At 37.8% G+C, this 18,458-nt stretch overlaps 2 protein-coding genes across 2 annotated transcripts in view; both read left to right on the top strand.

Annotated features, from left to right (window-relative positions):
• Positions 1-18,458, top strand: part of LOC133569379 (cadherin-18-like) — a 145,709-nt gene that overhangs the window by 106,408 nt on the left and 20,843 nt on the right. The window lies entirely within an intron of this gene.
• The window catches only part of cdh19 (cadherin 19, type 2), a 97,979-nt gene continuing 87,020 nt past the window's right edge, over positions 7,500-18,458 (top strand). The window contains exon 1 of the mRNA XM_061921661.1: positions 7,500-7,631. Coding sequence (XP_061777645.1) covers positions 7,586-7,631 — 46 coding nt within the window. The 5' untranslated portion in view covers positions 7,500-7,585. The remainder of the gene's footprint in view (positions 7,632-18,458) is intronic.

The raw sequence follows: 18,458 nt of genomic DNA, 5'->3' as shown, positions 1-18,458 counted from the left end.
CGCCTTTTTTTTTAGAAAACATAATGATGCCGTCCAGTAGCTTGGTGGAGTGATGCTTAGCACGATGCAAACACAGCGACTTCCAACTTCGACCACAAGTTCTACAAAAACTAGGAGTACGCCACACAACCGAACTTTGACGATGGGGTAAATTCACCCTTTTCTCATTTAAGTTTTTTTGTTGTTGTTAATGCTTCAGAAAAATGATATTCAAGCTTAAAGGCCTACTGAAACCCACTACTAGCGACCACGCAGTCTGATAGTTTATATATCAACGATGAAATCTTAACATTGCAACACATGCCAGTTTACTAAATTGCAATTTTAAATTCCCCGCGAAGTATCCTGTTGAAAACGTCGCGGAATGATGATGCGTATAATGACGCGTGCGCGTGACGTCACCGGTTGTAGCGGAAATGTTCTCCCAGCACCGCTCACGGCTAAATGTCGTCTGCTTTAATCTCATAATTAAACAGTATTCTGGACATCCGTGTTGCTGAATCTTTTCCAATTTGTTCAATTAATAATGGAGACATCAAAGAAGAAAGATGTAGGTGGGAAGCGGTGTATTGCAGCTGCCTTTAGCAACGCAAACACAGCCGGTGTTTCCTTGTTTACATTCCCGAAGGTGGAGCTTTACTATGGAACGGAGCGGTCAAGCGAACATGGTTGCCGACCACATGTCAACCGGCAGGTTTCGGTGAAAAAATTGTGGTAAAAAGTAATCTCTTATCGTAGACATGAGCGGAGCATGCGTCCTCCTGCAGCTGCGGACTCTCTTACATCTTCCCAACAGAGACACTGGCGCTCACCACACCCGTGGCCACACCCCTCCGACTTTCAGGTACCATATAATCTCACTAAAACACTAGTAACACAATAAGCAGATAAGGGATGTGGAGAGGAGCGTGTCCTACGTGTTCCCTGCGAAGCAGCAATCAGGTGAGCAGATACCTCAGCTGGGACGAGTTATCTAATCACCTGATCCTTTATCAGCAGGGCAAGAGATCATGAGTGACAGACGGCAGGAGGGAGAGACTGACGGACGGAGGAGTGGAAGGAAAATACATTGTGTATGTTCAGAGTGAGCTGAAAAGCCAAAAGGAGTGGTGAACAAAGTGACTGTGTTGTATAAAAGTAAGAAACATTAAAAAGAAAGTGTAACCACTGAACAAAGTGTGTTGTGTCTGTGACAAAGTGGAGGATCCAGGTCGGAGACCTTCTACAAGGGATTTTCCAGAATTATCCTATTAAATGTGTCTAATAACATCTGAATTGCTCCCACTGCCCTCGCCTTTTTTTTTTTTCTAGTCTTTCACTCTTACTATCCTCATCCACAAATCTTTCATCCTCGCTGAAAATAATGGGAAAATTGTCGCTTTCTCGGTCCAAATCGCTCTCGCTGCTGGTGGCCAAGGTTGTAAACAATGTGAGGATGTGAGGAGCTCTACAACCAGTGACATCACGCCACATCGTCTGCTACTTCCGGTACAGGCAAGCCTTTTTTATTAGCGACCAAAAGTTGCGAACTTTATCGTCGATGTTCTCTACTAAATCCTTTCAGCAAAAATATGGCAATATCGCGAAATGATCAAGTATGACACATAGAATGGACCTGCTATCCCCGTTTGAATAATAACATCTCATTTCAGTAGGCCTTTAATGTTGTTGCTTTTTGAACACTTTATCAATTGTTACACTAACAACATATAATTACAAACCCCTTTTTATATATCAGAGTTCCCTCTCCTCTTGGCTCTCCTTTTAAAAAAACAACAAAAAAACATATTTTGATACAGTTTTAGATACATATGTAGTTGTTTAAGGTTTTGTTTTAATACAATCAATGTATAAATTGCCCAGGAAAAAAATAACAAAAAAACATACACAATAGTCTTCCAAGAACCAGCATTCACTGCCTGTGTTTTACAAAAAAATGTAAATTTCCGAAATGTACAAAACCCAAAACCAGTGAAGTTGGCACATTGTGTAACTCGTAAACAAAAAGAGAATACAAAGATTTGCAAATCCTTTTCAACTTATATTCAATTGAATGGACTGCAAAGACAATATACTTAAAGTTCAAAATGAGAAACTTGTTTTTTTTTGGCAAATAATCATTAACTTAGAATTTAATGGCAGCAACACATTGCAAAAGAGTTGGCACTGGGGCATTTTTACCACTGTTACATGGCCATTCCTTTTACAACACTCAATAAACGTTTGGGAACTGAAGAGACCTATTTTTGAAGCTTTTCAGGTGGAATTTGTTCCCATTCTTGCTTGATGTACAGTTTAAGTTGTTCAACAGTTTGGGGTCTCCGTTGTTGTATTTTACGCTTCATAATGCGCCACACATTTTCAATGGGCGACATGTCTGGACTACAGGCAGGCCAGTCTAGTACCCGCACTCTTTTACTACAAAGCCATGCTGTTGTAACATGTGGCTTTGCATTGTCCTGCTGAAATAAGCAGGGGCGTCCATGATAACCTTGCTTGGATGGCAGCATATGTTGCTCCAAAACCTGTATGTACCTTTCAGCATTAATGGTGCCTTCACAGATGTGTAAGTTACCCATGCCTTGGGCATTAATACACCCCCATACCATCACAGATGCTAGCTTTTTGGACCTATAACAATCCCGATGGTTCTTTTCTTCTTTGGTCCAGAGGACACAATGTCCACAGTTTCCGAAAACAAATTGAAATGTGGACTTGTCATACCACAGAACACTTTTCCACTTTGCATCAGTCCATCTTAGATGATTTCGGGGCCAGCGAAGTTGACAGCGTTTCCGGGTGTTGTTCATTCTGGGTGTTATTGATAAATGGCTTTTGCTTTGCATAGTAGAGTTTTAACTTGAACTTACAGATGTAGCGTCAAACTGTAGTTACTTACAGTGATTTTCTGAGGTGTTCCTGATCCCATGTGGTGATATCCTTTACACACTGATGTTACTTTTTGATGCAGTGCCGCCTGAGTGTTCGCTTACGTGCAGTGATTTCTGCAGATTTTCTGAACCTTATGATGATATTGCAGACGGTAGGTGGTGAAATCCCTAAGTTCCCTGCATTAGCTCGTTGACAAATGTTCTTAAACTGTTTGACATTTTGCTCATGCATTTGTTCCAAAAGCTGTGACCCTCACCCCATCCTTGTTTGTAAATGACTGAGCGTTTCATGGAAGCTGCTTTTATACCCAATCATGGCACCCACCTGTTCCCAATTAGCCTGTTCACCTGTGGGATGTTCCAAATAAGTGTTTGATGAGCATTCCTTAACTTTCTCAGTTTGTTTGCCACTTGTGCCAGCTTTTTTGAAACATGCTGCAGGCATCAAATTCCAAATGAGCTAATATTTGCAAAAAATAATACTGTTTTCAGGCGACTTGTCCAGGATGTACCCCGCCTTCCGCCCGATTGTAGCTGAGATAGGCGCCAGCGCCCCCCGCAACCCCAAAAGGGAATAAGCGGTAGAAAATGGATGGATGGATAATACTGTTTTCCAGCTCGAACGATTAGTATCTTGTCTTTGTATTCTATTTAACTGAATATAGGTTGAAAAGGATGAGCAAATCATTGTATTCTGTTTTTATTTATGATTTACACAACGTGCCAACTTCACCGGTTTTGGGGTTTGAATGTGTGTGTGTGTGTGTGTGATTGTGTGTGTGTGTGCGGGTGTGTGTGTATGTATTTATGTATATATTATATACCATATCATACAAACTTTATACATGTATATAAACATAAGTGTGTGAGTGTGTATATATATATATATATATACCGTATTTCCTTGAATTGCTGCAGGGCATATAGTATGTGCCTGCCTTGAATTACTGCCGGGTCAAACTCGCTTCCCAAAACAATTAGCGCATGCTCAGTATTACCGCCTGGTCAAACTCGTGTCGTCACGAGTGACACTTCCCCTGTCATCATTTTCAAAATGGAGGAGGCTGATTTCAATACCGGTAATTTGAAATTGCATAAAGGGAAGAAGATTAAGAGCTATTCAGTAGGATTTAAGGTCCAAGCTTACATCACACTCAAATTTTTACTGCATACCTTTGGTAAGTGCCGGAGTGAGAAGAGATTTTAAAATAATTAGCGCATGGTTACTTTTACCGCATGCCTTCGGTAAACACAGGAGTGAGAAGAGGTTTTAAATTAATTAACACCCCGGCGGTAATTCAAGGAAATAAGATATATATATATATATATATATATATATATATATATATATATATATATTCCAAACAGGACAATTTCCTAACAAAATGAAAATGGCAAAGGTAATACCAATATATAAAAATGGGAACAAACACATCTTCACAAACTACCGACCTGTCTCTTTGCTCCCGCAGTTTTCCAAAATCTTAGAGAAATTATTTAACATTAGATTAGAGAAATTTATATATAAACATAAGATAATTAATGAAAGTCAGTACGGTTTTAGGACAGCAAGGTCAACATCTATGGCAATAATTGATGCAGTAGAAGAGATAACCAATAGCTTAGATAGTAAGAAATATGCAGCTGGAATTTACATGGATCTGAGTAAAGCATTTGACACCATTAATCATCAAATATTACTGAAAAAATTATGCAGATATGGAATAAGGGGAGTAGCTTTGACTTGGATAAGGAGCTATTTAACACAAAGACAGCAGTTTGTGAAAATGGGCGAGTTTACATCTGGGCATTTGGACATTGTTTGTGGGGTTCCACAAGGATCCGTTCTTGGTCCAAAGTTATTTAACTTATATATCAATTACATATTTACAGTATCAAATGTATTAAAATTAGTCATATTCGCAGATGACACTAATATTTTCTATTCTAACGATAATTATACAAATTTTGTATCCACCCTAAATAATGAACTTGCAAAATTAAAAACATGGTTAGATATAAACAAATCATCCCTTAATTTAAAGAAAGCAAAAGTTATGTTATTCGGCTATTCCAATCCAGGACCAGCAATAAATATAGATGGCGTGATTCTAGAAACGGTGTCAGAAATTATTGATAATAAATTATGCTGGAAACCACACATAAGACATATACAAAGCAAAATCTCCAAAACCATCTCTATTATCAATAAATCCAAATTCTTCTTAAATTACACAGCTCTGCATTTATTTTATTGTTCATTGGTTTTGCCATATCTAAATTACTGCATAGAAATCTGGGGCAACAACTACAAAACTTCACTACATCCCCTGGTTACACTCCAAAAACGTGCGATAAGAATTCTACACATGGTGGGATATTGTGACCACACAAATATTTTATTTTTACAATCTAAATTGTTAAAACTGCCTGATCTAGTTGATTTAAATACAGCTCAATTACTATTTAAAGCAAACAAAAAGGTTCTACCTGCCAATATTCAAAAACATTTCAAACAAAGAGAAGGAGTTCATAATCTAAGGGGGTGTAGTATCTTTAATATTCAAACAGTAAGAACTACGAGGAAAAGTTTGTGTGTGTCTGTGCGTGGAGCGAAACTTTGGAACGGATTGGATGTGGGGCTCAAGCGATGTCCAAATGTCCATCAGTTCAAAACAAGATACAAAAAAATGGTATGGGCAATGTATATGAATGTGAACATGGATGCCTAAGTGTTAAACTCCATCACTGGCTAATAATGATTATTATTATTATTGTTGTTGTTGTTATTATCATCATCATCATCTTCATTATTTTATATGTATTATTGTCATCATTTATTGTCATTGATATTGCTATTGTTCATATTGTTATTATTATTGTTATCATTATCGATATTATTATTGTTTAGTCATTGTTGATATTATCATTATTATTATTATTATTACTTCTATGACATCACCCAACTAGTTAAACTATATGAATTAGTATCAATAAGAGGAATACATTGAATTGTGTGTGTGTGTGTGTGTGTGTGTGTGTGTGTGTGTACACAAACAATCCTATATGCAATTTGAGTGACACTAATTTTCTGCAAATGTAAAAACAAATATGAATTCTGACTGAAGAATTGGTGCCGATGGAAACTAAGGAAAGGGATTTGGGTACACTATCTGGAGTAGAGGGCAGGCGAGTGGGGGATCTTATGTTCGTGGATAACTCCTCTGGCAGGGGGCTCCCCTCATCTCTTTTAATGCACAGCATAGGACACATAGCAAGGGTGGTCCTCAGGTCCTGTTGTTCAGGGGCAGTAGCTCCACAGCCACAGATCCACTAATATCACAGTCAAAATGAAAGCTTGTTCCCATAGGCACTATAAACTGTTAATAATGTTTAGACAAAAGTGTATATTATATATACTATTATATTTATAGTATTTATATAGGTGTGTGTGTGTATTTTGGGTATATGCATGTGTGTATGTATGTGATTATGTGTGTATACGTGTGTGTGTGTATATATGTATATATAGAAATTGTATGTATGTGTGTGTGTATATATGTGTGTGTTGTGTACATATGTGTGTGTACATATGTATATATGTAAGTGTGTGTGAATTTAAATGTATTTTATATAGACAATATATAGCAGCAACCACTGAATTGAATTATATTATATATATTATTGTATTATATATTGTATATATATATATATATATATTGTATATGTATAGGGGTGGGACTTAATAAGTTTACTTCTTCCCACTCCTTTTTGAGCCAATCTTCACATGTACAAAAGATTAGTCACATGTAATGTTTTCAATGTAGGTGTAAAAATAAAGTATATATATATTTCTTTTGTATTTTATGTCATTCTCTTGTTTTGTTTGCATGGCTCAAAATAAACCATTCATTCATTCATTCACATATATATATATATATATATATATATATATATATATATATATATATATATATATATGCGCAGTATACCATTTTTATTTCTAGTCCAATGTGGCTTGGGACTTTAATCACCTCCTGCTCTACACCCACCTGTCCCCAATTTGTCATAATGAAAACGCTGCTGTTTAAAAAATGTTTGTTTCACTCGCAAATAAAACAAACAAGAATGCCATGTAATATTGCTGACGGGAACCGATTGACTTGATAAAAGAGGCAAATAAATAAAAACATTCTGAAAAAAAAAACAACCAAAGTCTAAGAAAGGCAGACGTTTTGACGCACTAATCCATCCGGCAGTGTGTTGCAGCCACTGCGTTAAGAGCGTGACCCCCACCTCCACCACCTCGTCTCCCGCCCATCACTTGGACAAGCGGCGGCCTCACAGTGGAGGAATTATCATCCCCACCAGCGCCATCGCCATTCCAATAAAGGGCTCAATTGTTCCGGAAGAAAATGACAGTGAGAGCGATCCATTTGTACTCCCATTGGCGCGGGGGTGACTATTTGCATGGCGATGAAGGCTGCAAGTGTGGCCCCCCACAATAACGCCAGTGTTTGTCCTCCGCCAGAAAGTTTGAGGAGGACACAAAACGGCTGAGAAGACTCAGGGGGGAAAAAAAAAAAAAAAAAGGGGGAGGCTGTCTATTCTAGTCTCTTGATGACCATGTTGCTGTTGTGCCATTGCAGCGACTCAATGTCTCTCGGCTAGTGTGTAGCGGATGGTGTGGCCTGATGATCTCAGCAGGAGGGAGGACAAGTGGCAGAATGGCACAAACAGGTGGGTGTGGTGCGCGGATACCTTTTGTCAGGGGATAATTAGGTACAATTTAAGGTAATGGCGTGCATAGAAACGCAGCGAGGGCTGGACAAAAGGCAAACAGGCTGAAAGTCATAATGGCTGACAGCCACTTGGAATCAGTCAGGCGGCTCTTTTACTGCAGAACACTTCCATGTGTACTCTTGGTGTGTGTGTAAGGTGGTGCTGGCGCTAACAACAGCATGTTTTCATCCCACTGAATATTGCTTACTCAGCACAATATGTGGAAGTAATTATTGACAGAGCAGCCTGTACACATCTGACAGTGTGTTAGCATGCTAGCAGTCGTACTGATATATATATATATATATATATATATATATATATATATATATATATATATATATATATAACTTTGTGTCGATAACAGTCTGGATGTTTCACTTCCCCTTTGGTCCGGATGACACAATGTCGAATATTTCCCAAAATAATTTGAAATGTGGACTCGTCAGACCACAGAACACTTTTCCACTTTGCATCAGTCCATCTTAGATGATTTTGGGCCCAGAGAAGCCGGCGGCGTTTCTGGATGTTGTTGATAAAAGGCTTTCGCTTTGCATAGTAGAGCTTTAACTTGCACTTACAGATGTAGCGACAAACTGTATTTAGTGACAGCGGTTTTCTTAAGTGTTCCTGAGCCCATGTGGTGATATCCTTTAGAGATTGATGTCGGTTTTTGATACAGTGCTGTCTGAGGGATCAAAGGTCACGGTCATTAAATGTTGGTTTACGGCCGTGTCGCTTACGTGGAGTGCTTTCTCCAGATTCTCTGAACCTTTTGATGATATTATGGACCGTAGATGTTGAAATCCCTAAATTTCTTGCAATTGCACTTGAGAAACGTTTTTCTGAAACTGTTTGACAATTTGCTCACGCAGTTGTGGACAAAGGGGTGTACCTCGCCCCATCCTTTCTTGTGAAAGACTGAGCATTTTTTGGGAAGCTGTTTTTATACCCAATCATGGTACCCACCTGTTCCCAATTAGCCGGCACACCTGTGGGATGTTCCGAAGTGTTTGATGAGCATTCCTCAACTTTATCAGTATTTATTGCCACCTTTCCCAACTTCTTTGTCTCATGTTGCTGGCATCAAATTCTAAAGTAAATGATTATTTGCACAAAAAAAATATATATATTTATCAGTTTGAACATCAAATATCAAATATGTTGTCTTTGTAGCATATTCAACTAAAGATGGGTTGAAAATGATTTGCAAATCTTTGTAATCCGTTTATATTTACATATAACACAATTTCCCAACTCATATGGAAACAGAGTTTGTGTATATATATATGGGCAGGGAGAATTCACATTCAGTGGGACGCCAGTGACAATGCTGACTATGAGAAACCTTGGAGAGGACCTCAGATGTGGGCAACCCCCCCCCTCTAGGGGACCGAAAGCAATGGATGTCGAGCGGGTCTAACATGATACTGTGAAAGTTCAATCCATAGTGGCTCCAAGACAGCAGTGAGAGTCCCGTCCACAGGAAACCTTCTCAAGCGGATCAGCAGCGTAGAGATGTCCCCAACCGATACAGGCGAGCGGTCCATCCTGGGTCCCGACGAGCTGTCCATCCTGGGTCTCGACTCTGGACAGTCAGTACTTCATCCATGGTCATCGGACCGGACCCCCTCCACAAGGGAGGGGGGGACATAGGAGAAAGAAAAGAAGCGGCAGATCAACTGGTCTAAAAAGGAGGTCTATTTAAAGGCTAGAGTATACAGATGAGTTTTAAGATGAGACTTAAATGCTTCTACTGAGGTAGCATCTCGAACTGTTACCGGGAGGGTATTCCAGAGTACTGGAGCCCGAACGGAAAACGCTCTATAGCCCGCAGACTTTTTTTGAGCTCTAGGAATCACTAATAAGCCGGAGTCTTTTGAACGCAGATTTCTTGCCGGGACATACGGTACAATACAATCGGCAAGATAGGCTGGAGCTAGACCGTGTAGTATTTTATACGTAAGTAGTAAAACCTTAAAGTCACATCTTAAGTGCACAGGCAGCCAGTGCAGGTGAGCCAGTACAGGCGTAATATGATCAAACTTTCTTGTTCTTGTCAAAAGTCTAGCAGCCGCATTTTGTACCAACTGTAATCTTTTAATGCTAGACATGGGGAGACCCGAAAATAATACGTTACAGTAATCGAGACGAGACGTAACAAACTCATGGATAATGATCTCGGCGTCTTTAGTGGACAAAATGGAGCGAATTTTAGCGATATTACGGAGATGAAAGAAGGCCGTTTTAGTAACGCTTTTAATGTGTGACTCAAAGGAGAGAGTTGGGTCGAAGATAATACCCAGATTTTTTACAGAGTCACCTTGTTTTATTTTTTGGTTGTCAAATGTTAAAGTTGTATTATTAAATAGAGGTCGGTGTCTAGCAGGACCGATAATCAGCATTTCCGTTTTTTTGGCATTAAGTTGCAAAAAGTTAGCGGACATCCATTGTTTAATTTCATTAAGACACGCTTCCAACTGACTACAGTCCGGCGTGTTGGTCAGCTTTAGGGGCATGTAAAGTTGGGTGTCATCAGCATAACAGTGAAAGCTAATACCGTATTTGCGTATGACGTCACCTAGCGGCAGCATGTAGATGTTGAAGAGTACAGGGCCAAGGACCGAACCCTGGGGAACTCCACACGTTACCTTAACATAGTCCGAGGTCACACTGTTATAGGAGACGCACTGCATCCTATCAGTAAGATAAGAGTTAAACCATGACAGGGCTGAGTCTGACATACCAATTCGTATTTTGATACGCTCTAATAAAATATTATGATCGACGGTATCGAAAGCAGCGCTAAGATCGAGGAGCAGCAACATAGATGACGCATCAGAGTCCATCGTTAGCAATAGATCATTAGTCAATTTTGCGAGGGCTGTCTCAGTCAAGTGATTTGCCCTGAAACCGGATTGAAAGGTTTCACATAGATTGTTAAACGCTAAGTGCTCATTTAGCTGCTCTGCAACAATTTTTTCGAGGATTTTCGAAATAAAGGGAAGGTGAGACACCGGTCGGTAGTTTACCATGAGGTCAGGATCGAGGTTAGGTCTTTTAAGGAGAGGATGAATAACCGCTTTTTTGAATGCAACGGGAACAGTGCCCGAGGAAAGTGATAAGTTTATAATATTTAGCACTGATGGACCTAATAATACAAAAATCTCCTTGATAAGTTTCCCAGGAAGTGGGTCAAGTAAACATGTTGTTTGTTTTATTCCATTTACACGTTGTAACAATCCTTCTAATGTTATTTCATCAAAACGAGAGAAACTATTTTGGATATTTGCAGTATCCGCCGTATATACAATCGTATCTGTGTTACTATAACCCCGTTGTAGCTGGGACGCATTGTCTTTAATCTCCTTTCTAATAAGTTCAATTTTCTTATTAGAGAACTTCATAAAGTCATCTGCCGAATGGGTGGAGCTAATGGAAGGAGTCCCTTGTTGGGTTAGCGATGCTACTGTACTAAACAAAAATTTTGGATCGTTTTTATTAATGCGGATGAGATTTGAGTAATAATGAGTTTTAGCTAAGGTAAGCATGCGTTTATAAGTTATTAAACTATCACTCCATGCTTGATGGTGCACCTTAAGTTTAGTCGTGCGCCATTTGCGTTCCAGCTTTCTACATAATAATTTCTGAGCTCTAGTTTCTTCAGTAAACCATGGCGTACGCCTTTTTGGAGCCTTTTTTAACTTCAGCGGTGCTATACTATCAATGGTTTCGCGCAGGGCGTTGTTAAAGTTGTTAGTGAGGTTATCAATAGAGCCCACTTACTTTGGGAACGGTGCCATTACCGAGTCGTCGTTGTGGCAGCATTAATGTTGCGGCTGCTATAGCAGTTATTATTATTATTAGCTTGCCGAACATGAGTCTGAACTTCGAATTTTATAAGGTAATGATCGGACATTACTTTAGTATACGGGAGTATCATAACTTTGGAGACGGTGATACCTCTGACAAGCACTAGGTCTATCGTATTACCGCTGCGATGCGTCGGTTCATTTATTATTTGTGTAAGACCACAGCTATCAATTATAGTCTGGAGCGCCACGCACGGTGGGTCCAATGGGGTATTCATATGGATATTAAAGTCCCCCATTATAATTATATTATCGGCGTGCGTCACTAGATCAGCAATAAACTCTGAGAATTCACTAATAAAGTCCGAATAGGGCCCTGGGGGGCGGTAGATAACGGCCAGGCACAGAGGCAGAGGTGTGGCAGACTTCATAGAAAGCACCTCAAACGATTTATATTTATTATTTAAGTTAGGACTAAAGTTAAAGTTTTCGTTGTATATTAGTGCGACAACCCCTCCCCTTTTGAGGTGACGGGCAATATGCGCATTCGTAGAGTTAGGAGGGGATGCCTCATTTATCGCAAAAAAGTCGTCTGGTTTAAGCCAGGTTTCGCTAAGACCGATGACGTTAAGGTTGTTGTCTCTAATGACCTCATTGACTAATAACGTTTTGGGAGACAAATATCTGATGTTTAGAAAGCCCATATTATAGGTAGTGGGCTGTTTTAAGGAGTTGTTGATAAAATTATCCGTAGTAGCAATATTAATAATGTTGCGTTTATTATGCGCAGTGTACTTAAAATAATTACGACCATATCTAGGAATTGATATGACGGGAATTTTCAGATTGTCTACTTGGCGCTGCGATAAACTGAACGCATCATAATTTGCCACCTCAGTAGAACGCATGTCTAACTCTGACGTAGTCATAGACACAGTAGAAAAAACATTTTGTGAGTTGTGTATTATTCTACGAAAATTGCTATGTGTACAGGGATCATCCAGCCTGGCGCTGGCTAGTTCTAACTTAACTGACTCCATACCCAGGCTAGCAGGCTCTGTAATTGCCTGTGACCGGGCTTGCTCTAGTGCAGTTAGTCAAATGTGGCTCAATGCGAAGTCTATGTTCCGAAACAAGAGGATAGCGCCTTCCTGGTTAGGGTGAAGGCCGTCTCTCCTCAGCAAGCCAGGTTTGCCCCAGAAAGAGGGCTAATTATCAATAAACGTAAATCCCTGTTGTCTGCAGAAGCTATCCAGCCACCTGTTAAGAGAGACTAATCTGCTATATCTCTCATCATTGCCTCTCCCAGGCAGGGGGCCAGAGACAATTACTCGATGCCTGGACATCTTTCTGGCGAGATTACAAGTATTATGTATATATATAAAATGTTATATAATATGTATATATATAAAATGTCTATATATATATATATATATATATATATATATATATATATATATATATATATATATATATATATATATATATACGTGTGTGTGTGTGTGTGTGTGTATAAATATGTGTGTGTATATATATATATATATATATATATATATATATATATATATATATGTATATGTGTGTATATATAACTATATATGTATATGTGTGTATATATGTATATGAATTTTTGTGTATATATGTATATATGTATCTATACATACAGTGGGGCAAAAAGTATTTAGTCAGCCACCGATTGTGCAAGTTCTCCCACTTAAAATGATGACAGATGTCTTTAATTTTCATCATAGGTACACTTCAACTGTGGGAGACAGAATAGGGGAAAAAAATCCAGGAATTCACATTGTAGGAACTTTAAAGAATTTATTTGTAAATTATGGTGGAAAATAAGTATTTGGTCAACCATTCAAAGCTCTCACTGATGGAAGGAGGTTTTGGCTCTAAATCTCACGATACATGGCCCCATTCATGCTTTCCTAGTAGCTATAAAGACAAGATATTTGATGTTCAAACTCATAAACTTTATTTTTTTTGCAAATAATAGTTTACTTAGAATTTCATGGCTGCAACATGTGCCGAAGTAGTTGGGAAAGGGCATGTTTAACACTGTGTTACATCACTTTTTCTCTTAACAACACTCAATAAACGTTTGGGAACCGAGGATACTAATTGTTAAAGCTTTGAAAGTGGAATTCTTTCCCATTCTTGTTTTATGTAGAACTTCAGTCGTTAAACAGTCCGGGGTGTTCGCTGTCGTATTTTATGCTTCATAATGCGCCACACATTTTCGACGGTAGACAGGTCTGGACTGCAGGCGGGCCAGGGAAGTACCCGCACTCTTTTACTACGAAACCACGCTGTTGTAACACGTGGCTTGGCATTGTCTTGCTGAAATAAGAAGGGGCGTCCATAAGAACGTTGCTTGGATGACAACATATGTTGCTTCAAAACCTGTATGGACTATTCAGCATTAATGGTGCCTTCACAGATGTGTAAGTTACCCATGCCTTGGGCACTAATGCACCCCAAACCATCACAGATGCTGGCTTTTGAACTTTGCGCCTATAACAATCCAGATGGTTATTTTCCTCTCTGTTCTGGAAGAAACCACGTCCACAGTTTCCAGATATAATTTGAAATGTGGACTTGTCAGACCACAGAACATTTTTCCACTTTACATCAGTCCATCTTAGATGAGCTCAGCCCAGCGAAGCCGGCGGCGTTTCTTGGTGTTGTTGATAAATGGGTTTCGCTTTGCATAGTAGAGTTTTAACTTGCACTTACAAATGAAGCAACCAACTGTAGTTACTGACAGTGGTTTTATGAAGTGTTCCTGAGCCCATATGGTGATATCCTTTACACAATGATGTCGGTTTTTGATGCAGTACCACCTGAGGGACCGAAGGTCCGTTATATCATCGCTTACGTGCGGTGATTTCTCCAGATTTTCTGAACTTTTTTATGATTTTACAGACCGTAGATGGTACAAGTCCTAAATTCCTTGCAATAGCTCATTGAGAAATGTTGTTCTAAAACTGTTGGACAATTTGCTTACAAATTGGTGACCCTCGCCCCATCCTTGCTTGTGAATTACTAAGCATTTCATGGAAGCTGCTTTTATACCCAATCATGGCACACACCTGTTCCCAATTAGCCTGCACACCTGTGGGATGTTCCAAATAAGTGTTTGATGAGCATTCCTCAACTTTATCAGTATTTATTGCCACCTTTCCCAACTTCTTTGTCACATTTTGCTGGCATCAAATTCTAAAGTTAATGATTATTTGCAAAAAAAAAAATATCAGTTCGAACATCAAATATTTTGTCTTTGTAGCATATTCAACTGAATATGGGTTGAAAATGATTTGCAAATCATTTTATTTCGTTTATATTTACATTTAACACAATTTCCCAACTCATATGAAAACAGGGTTTGTAAATGAAAACATTACGCTAACCTGGAAATATTATGTTTACTTCACTTGTGTAAAGATTTTTTTTTAAATTAAGGAATATTTTTACATTAAAATCCAGAAAATTAATTTATAAAATGTATTCAATGTATAAAAGTCTTCCAAATTTTATAACCAATAATAATTTAAGTATGTTTAAGGCATTTTCAAATTAATCCTTTATTGAAAAAATGAACGCCCAAATGCAAGTTTCCTGTTAACTATTTCTATTTACTATGAAAAATAGATGATGGTAGGTATGAACTTTGACCCCGGGTCTATTGCGTTTTTGGAGTTTACATTCAAAAATTAAATGCTCTGGTATTAAACAAATGAATCAACTTTTTCTAATAGATTCTTGAAAAGAAGTACAACTGACCCGAGCTACAGTATGTGTCAACATGAATAATTCAAAATAAAATGCTCAAATATATGAAACAAATTCTAAAACGTTCAATTGTGGTGATGCTACTCTATGCGGACAAAGTTGAAAACTTTGCTGATAATTATTAGTCTCTGTGAAAACCCCCAAAAAGCAAAACGTCGACGACTGATTAGCATCAGTGGGAATTCTCGACGCCGACTGTTTCCGCTCGGGCACGCGTAAATAAAACGGCGGAAAATTGCTTACTAACAAGTACATGATGCTTTGACATGTCCCCGTTGTTTTTGCTCATTTGGGTCCCGCTGTAGACAACAAGCGACGTGTCACTGCTGATTGTTTTACAATGCTGAACAGTAAACAACGTGTCCCGTCGCGAGCTCCCAAATGACCAATTAAGGACATTTTGTCTTGGAAGTTCATCCAAATGAAGTCAGGCTGAACAGATGGAATATTCTTTCTGATTCCGAACAGAGGACTCCTTCTACTTTGAAAGGAGGCTCGCTTGCTGTCTCTGACACTTTATACCGATAAAATATAAGATTGTCCATTAAAAAGTGTGTGTATATATATATATATATATATATATATATATATATATATATATATATATTTTTATATACATATTTTGTAAGAACTTTTGTGTTTTATATGGAAAAAAAAAACTAACTGGCGATATCAATGACATTCAACAAAAAAGGCCATTAAACAAATTATGTTTTTTACTTATTTTTGTCTGAAAAAGAAACTTCAAAACAAATGTTGTACTTATTTGTAGCTGTAACATTTTTTTTTTAACATAATAAAGCACAAAACATTTTTGAGGTAGCGACAAAATGGAAGTGCGTACAAAACTTTACGACAAAAAAACTATCTTAGAATATTTTACTTAGTTTTTGACGGTTTTCTTTTACTCGTATCAGCTGAAAAACATACACAAATACTTCGGTTCCAGTAAAAACAAAACACAAAATTGGAAGATGAATTATTTCATTAAACGCCAAATATTCAAATTTTTATAATTTCCTAACCATGTCACTACCCTACAAAAAAACACATATCTCCGCAAAAAATTATTGGATCCACTTTTTTTTACCCTACATCATCACTTTCAGACATTGTTTGTCCAGGGTGTACACCGCCTTCCCCCTAAAAGCAGCTGGCTTGGACTTATATCCGAGAGGGACAAGTGGTAGAAAACAAATGATTGGATGTATCCATCCATCCATTTTCTACCGCTTATTCCCTTTTGGGGTCGCGGGGGGCGCTGGCGCCTATCTCAGCTACAATCGGGCGGAAGGCGGGGTTGATTGGATGTATATATATATATATATATATATATATATATATATATATATATATATATATATATATATATATATGGTGTGGGAAGAAATCGATTCGAATCGAATCGTTTACGTTGCGCGATTCAGAATCAATTCTCATTTTTAAAAAATTGATTATTTTTTTAAATCAATCCAACAAACCACTACACAGCAATACCATAACAATGCAATCCAATTCCAAAACCAAACTTGACGCAGCAACACTCAGAACTGCAATAAACAGAGCAATTGAGAGGAGACACAAACACGACACAGAACAAACCAAAAGTTGTGAAACAAAAATGAATATTATCAACAACAGTATCAATACTAGTTATAATTTCAGCATAGCAGTGATTAAAAATCCCTCACTGACATTATCATTAGATATTAGTAAAAAAAAAAAAAAAGAACATTAGTGTCACAGTGGCTTACACTTGCATCGCATCTCATAAGCTTGACAACACACTGTGTCCAATGTTTTCACAAAGATAAAATAAGTCATATTTTTGGTTTGTTAAATAGTTAAAACATAATTGCAATCAGTTGATAAAACATTGTCCTTTACAATTATAAAAGCTTTTTTAAAATAAATCTACTACTCTGCTAGCATGTCAGCAGACTGGGGTAGATCCTGCTGAAATCCTATGTATTGAATGAATACAGAATCGTTTTGAATCGGAAAAATATCGTTTTTGAACCGAGAAACGAATCGAATCGAAAAAAATCGATATATTATCGAATCGTGACCCCAAGAATCGATATTGAATCGAATTGTGGGACACCCAAAGATTCACAGCCCTAATATATATATATATATATATATATATATATATATATGTATATATATGTATATATATATATTTATTTATATATATATATATATATATACACACATATATATATATATGTATTTATATATTTATTTATATATATATATATATATATATATATATATATATATGAATATATATATATATATATATATATATATATATATGTATATGTGTGTGTGTGTGTGTGTGTGTGTATGCATACACATATATTATTTGCTTGCATGGATAGGTTGATTGGCAACACTAAATTGGCCCTAGTGTGTGAATGTTGTCTGTCTATCTGTGTTGGCCCTGCGATGAGGTGGCGACTTGTCCAGGGTGTACCCCGCCTTCCGCCCGATTGTAGCTGAGATAGGCGCCAGCGCCCCCCGTGACCCCAAAAGGGAATAAGCGGTAGAAAATGAATGGATGGATGGATGAATAACATTTGCTTAAGAAAATACCCTAATATTTGGATACAAATGCGTGTCATACGTTTTCTAAATATTTGATTTTCTCAAAACTTGGGTACAGTAAGAATTAAGTGCAGAGATATTACTATTTTTTGTATTAAATTGAAAAGCTTTCTGCTCAACTTAACAGAATAAAAAAAAGATATATTTATTTAACAGGAATGTGTCCTGCTTAACTTAAAACAGAATAAATTCAGTGTGCACCTTTGTGATAGAGCAGGTCTGCAACTTCCATCAGTATGAAAACTACTGTGACAAAAAGAGAGGTAAGATTGATGTGTATATAATATGACTGGCAGCATTTCAATTGTGCTTTATTTATGCAGGAGATCTCCTCTCAGTGAGGCCATGGTTTTTTTGCTATGGTTTGTAATTTATCATTAAATAAAAGTATCACACACACTCATAGCTCATGAAAGTGGAATAAATGACACGCCACTAATTCTTAAACTACAAAACTCTTATCTGAAAGGCGCAAACTTGATGTGTAATACTATTATAGAATGCCGACGTGTGCTGGACCTCGGACCAACCGCATTAGAAACGAAACAAACTCTCTCACATA

The sequence above is a fragment of the Nerophis ophidion genome, linkage group LG15 (genome assembly GCF_033978795.1).
Source record: "Nerophis ophidion isolate RoL-2023_Sa linkage group LG15, RoL_Noph_v1.0, whole genome shotgun sequence".
Taxonomy (NCBI): Eukaryota; Metazoa; Chordata; class Actinopteri; order Syngnathiformes; family Syngnathidae; genus Nerophis; species Nerophis ophidion.
This window is presented reverse-complemented; position numbering and strand designations above follow the sequence as displayed.